Source organism: Aspergillus japonicus (genome assembly GCF_003184785.1).
Source record: "Aspergillus japonicus CBS 114.51 unplaced genomic scaffold BO86scaffold_3, whole genome shotgun sequence".
NCBI classification, from domain to species: Eukaryota; Fungi; Ascomycota; class Eurotiomycetes; order Eurotiales; family Aspergillaceae; genus Aspergillus; species Aspergillus japonicus.
In genome coordinates, this window is record NW_020291640.1 from 1,151,386 (window position 1) to 1,156,038 (window position 4,653).

The 4,653-nt window shown below is 53.1% G+C and overlaps 1 protein-coding gene across 1 annotated transcript; it reads left to right on the forward strand.

Moving 5' to 3' along the window:
* The first annotated feature begins 1,293 nt into the window (after positions 1–1,293).
* vtc4 (putative vacuolar transporter chaperone (Vtc4)) lies at positions 1,294–4,572 on the forward strand. The gene is made up of 5 exons (XM_025665968.1): positions 1,294–1,406; positions 1,475–1,946; positions 2,037–2,282; positions 2,338–3,649; positions 3,725–4,572. Exons 1-5 carry the CDS (start codon positions 1,402–1,404, stop codon positions 4,126–4,128), a joined length of 2,439 nt encoding a protein of 812 aa, XP_025532601.1. The 5' UTR covers positions 1,294–1,401; the 3' UTR covers positions 4,129–4,572.
* The last annotated feature ends 81 nt before the right edge of the window (positions 4,573–4,653 follow it).

Below are 4,653 nucleotides of genomic sequence, written 5' to 3' on the forward strand. Positions count from 1 at the left end.
TTCCAATCCGGCCAAAGGGCACGTGCCTCAATGGTACAGTGTAGTTGGGTGACTAGTTGTTGCGATCCAGTCCCCGGACCATCCATGATAGTCAAACACCGGCCTGTTTTCGGATCGAAACAGGTGGCTCGCCACTAAGTGTACGGGGTGTACTAGGTAGAAACGACCGTCTGATTTCTCCCAATATTAGCCTCGGTATTATAGCCCGGTGGGATGAAATGTAAATCTATCCAGCTAGCTACATGTTAGCCACTGCCGTAGTCTACCCGGTTAGCATCGCTACTCAACTTAATTGGTGATTCTCTGATTTCGTAATTCTCTGCATCGGGGCCGATCGGTCTAGACAGGCGAGGAGAGACATAGGCAGCAACCTTTGATTGATCCAGGTGAGTCAACATATATAATGCTCGGCTATTCCGAGGAGATAGAACAGAACCCCAGGGCAGGCGGTGTTTTGCGCCTTCCGAATGGACTCGGTTGATGCAGGACTGTTCCTCGATGCCCACGGGAAGGGTAGTCGAGTTATCTGCCGGACTGATTTTTACAATAAGAGACAGTATTATACCGATCATACCAACGGCGAAAAGAGATGAAAGAATGAGATTGAAAGGCAAGATGACTGCCGTGGCCAGGGACGATCGCAGCGGTGCGGCAGCGGGTGGAGACGAGCTGCAATCCTCGTGTCGACTCCGACTAAGCCTAAGGCAGCAAAGCGCCCTGACTTAGAGCAGCACCTGCTAAATCGACTGGCTGACAATCCATGAGAAATCCATTTGACAATTCGACACTATACTCGCCTCTCTAAGGCTTTAGCCGAGTTGGGTCCTAGTTTCCTTACTCAGTTTACTGGTCAATCCCAAACAACACCACTCCGCGCAACCAGCTGCCAATTCGGTCGATTATTGTGGCCAATTTACCGTGGTCTTTGTTGCCTTCGAGGACGAGATGGTGATGAATAAGACACGCCCGGACCACTAATGGAGCCGTGTTATCGATTGCAGTCACGGGTTGACGTCGTCTCTGGGCCCTTCCCCCCCCCATCCATGGCCAGAATCTCGAAGCTATCCATCATAGCTCCTCTCCCCTCCCCTCTCCCCTGTCTCTCACTCATCACCGAGAAAAAAAGTTCTCCATTCTCGTCGCATCGTCTGAAACTAGTCGTCGTCCATCAGCTTGTTCATTGAGTTTTTTTTTTCTCCTCAGTTGACCTGCTTATTCCTTCGTTCAGTCTCGCTTCCAACGTCTCCTCCGCCTTCCCGCTTCCCCCCCCCCTGCGTCCGCATCATGTTCTTTACCTGACACTGGCCCACCCCATTCTCTTCCTCTACTTTACCCATTCTCACCCTTCGCATCTACTCACCATACTTGGATATCTGCGCGACTCGTTAACAATTTTTCAGCATGAGGTTGGTCCACCCCAATTGTTCATTCAACGACGAGAGTCCTCCACTCACAATTCCGCCCTTCTCTCCAGGTTCGGGGAACATCTCCGGTCGTCCATGGTCAAGGAGTACTACTGGTACTACATCGCCTATGAAGAACTGAAGAAAGCTCTGAAGACCGGGTATGTCACGGAGCCCACCCCCGAAAATGCCAGCCCCGATCGCCAGCCCTGGTCGGAAGACGACGAGAAGCACTTCGTGACGCTGCTGGAGAGCGAATTGGACAAGGTCTTCAACTTTCAGCGGATCAAGAGCGCCGAGATCGCTCGTCGCATTCAGGCGAGCGAACAGGAGGTCAGTGATGTGGTGTCGCGCCTGGAGAGTGCCACCAGTGCCCGGTCCGACAGTGTCTCCCACAACCGACCCAACCGCGATCCGCCCTCGGACGAGGATTTCTTGGTGCTCGAGCAGGCCTTGAGCGACATCATCGCCGACGTACATGACCTGGCCAAGTTTACGCAATTGAACTATACGGGGTTTCAGAAAATTATCAAGAAGCATGATGTGAGTTTTTTTCTATCAAGACCGGAATGACATCATCCACAGAATGGGGACTCTTTGGGGAATTGCGCGCCCGCTAACGACTACATGCAGAAACAAACGGGATGGCATCTGAAGCCAGTATTCGCTGCGCGTCTCAACGCCAAGCCATTTTTCAACGATAACTATGATGCGCTCGTGGTTAAATTGTCCAAGCTCTACGACCTTGTGCGGACCAAAGGTAACCCCGTTAAGGGTGATTCCGCCGCCGGTGGAAGCCAGCAGAACTTTGTCCGCCAAACTACCAAGTATTGGGTACACCCAGACAACATCACCGAGCTCAAATTAATTATTCTCAAGGTAAGCGGCTCACCGTGGCCCGTTAGGTCCCTCGGCTGCTAATGGGATAAAATAGCACCTTCCTGTTCTAGTCTTCAACCCAAGCAAAGAGTTCGAGGAGAAGGACGCTGCTATTTCCTCTATTTACTACGACAACACTGATACCTGGGAACTATACCAAGGTCGCCTAAAGAAGACCGAAGGCGCGGAGGCTATCCGATTGCGTTGGTACGGTGGCATGGAAAGCGATCAAATCTTCGTCGAGCGCAAGACCCACCGAGAGGATTGGACTGGAGAGAAGTCGGTCAAGGCACGTTTCTCGCTGAAAGAGAAGCATGTCAACGACTACCTGGCTGGTCGCTTGACGGTGGAACAAATCTTCGAGAAGATGCGCAGGGAAGGCAAGAAGAGCGAAGAAGAAATCGCCAACCTCGAGCAACTGGCGCGGGAAATCCAGTATCGAGTCATCACACGGCGACTAGTACCCGTCACCCGGTCGTTCTACCACCGCACAGCCTTCCAGCTTCCCGGAGACGCTCGCGTGCGTATCTCACTTGATACTGAGTTGACAATGGTTCGAGAGGACAACCTTGACGGTCGCCGCAGAGCTGGCGACAACTGGCGTCGCATGGACATCGGTGTTGATTATCCGTTCTCGCAATTGCCCCCTGAGGACGTGGAGCGTTTCCCTTACGCCGTCCTGGAAGTCAAGCTCCAAACACAGGCGGGTCAGGAGCCACCCAAGTGGATCAGGGAGCTAACAGCTAGCCATCTGGTTGAGGCCGTTCCCAAATACAGTAAATTTATCCACGGCACGGCCACGCTGTTTCCGGACCGCATCAACCTCCTGCCATTCTGGATGCCGCAGATGGACGTCGACATCCGCAAGCCAGCCACCCGCCAGTTTGGAATCACGCGCCCGTTGCCCAGCACCTCATTATCCGCGACAGAAACCCCGGAAGACGAGATCTCGGAGGATGAGGACGAGAGCGCAGGCCAGTGGCCGAACGGTGTGCATCGAGTCGAGGCTACCGATGCTGACCACCACGCTCTATTCGCAGACTCAGATGGCAATGCGCTAGACATTGAGGAACGCATCGCCGCTCTACCGCTTCCGGGCGACGAGGATTATCCGCTGTACGACTCGGACCAAGAATCTTCCATTGACTCGGATGAATTGGAAGAAGCGCGTCGGGTTGGAGGCACATACTACTACAAGCAGCTGGCCAAATACTACACCGAGCACGCCGGCTCTATCTTAATCCACGTGCTCAAATCCCTCATCCCCCGACCTACACCCACCAGTCTCCCCGCACCCGAGCAAAGCGGAATCGCCGTCATCGGCAACAAGCGTACCGTCAAGCGATTCCACGCTCCCAAAGGCAAACGTGAGTCTTGCGCCCTTTTTACCTTCCGACCCATTTCATCCCACCCAAGAATCAAAATCCTAACCCAGGTCCCAGGAATCCACGTCCCCGTCCGCGTCGAGCCCAAAGTCTACTTCGCCGCCGAGCGCACCTTCCTCTCGTGGCTCGAGTTCTCCATCCTCCTCGCCACCATCGCCGCCACCCTCCTCAACTTCGGCGACGACTACATCACCTTCGCTTCCTCGTGGGCGTTTACCATCCTGGCTTCGCTGTCTTTGATCTACAGTCTGATGTTGTACATCTGGCGCGTCGACAAGATCCGCAAGCGCCGCGACGTCAAGCGCGTGTACTACGAGAAGTGGGGCCCCACCGTCGTCGGGCTGGGCCTGGTGGCCATCGTCATGGTCAACTTCGGGCTCCGCGTCCGGCAGCAAGGGTTCTTGGCCAAGGACGGGCCGGGAGGTCTCGATGTCCCCCCTCCCCACGGTGGGGAGTTGTAGTCTACTTTCTGAGATTTGGGCGAAACACTCTCTGGCTCCGAGGATTTTGGGTTCAGTGGTTTTGATGTTCTTCCCTAGTTAATTAGGATCATGACGACGATGAAGAGGGTATATATCATGATGGCTTTTCTTTTTCCCTCCCGGCGAGTCTTGGTTTTTTTTCTGGCCGTTGTGTTTGTTTGCGTGGGAAGAGGAGGGGAAAATAATCCCGTGTCGATTTACCTGCAAGTGTGAGTCAGCGATTGGCTGATGAAGTGTATACACCTATGTCATGTGTGTTTGTTCTAAAAGGAAATGCTTTCCAGTCCCCTTGCATTCGTCGGTGCATTCGCCTGTTTTGTTGTTCGGTCGTTGTTTCTTTTCTGCTGTCTGATTGTTGATACCATACTATGCTATACCACTGTCCGTAGTGATGATAAATTGATATATGATTGAATATCCTTCCTTATTTGTAGTCCGTATGAAAATGGCGATATTGAGCTGGAGTATGCAGCAGGAAGAACAGTCTACAAACCAATTTACACC

What these genes read in the sequence shown, in the direction of transcription:
- vtc4 (XM_025665968.1), top strand. An exon ending in TCAAATTAATTATTCTCAAG is followed by an intron (nt 2,283 to 2,337) that starts GTAAGCGGCTCA and finishes GGGATAAAATAG; the next exon opens with CACCTTCCTGTTCTAGTCTT. An exon ending in CCACGCTCCCAAAGGCAAAC is followed by an intron (nt 3,650 to 3,724) that starts GTGAGTCTTGCG and finishes CCCAGGTCCCAG; the next exon opens with GAATCCACGTCCCCGTCCGC.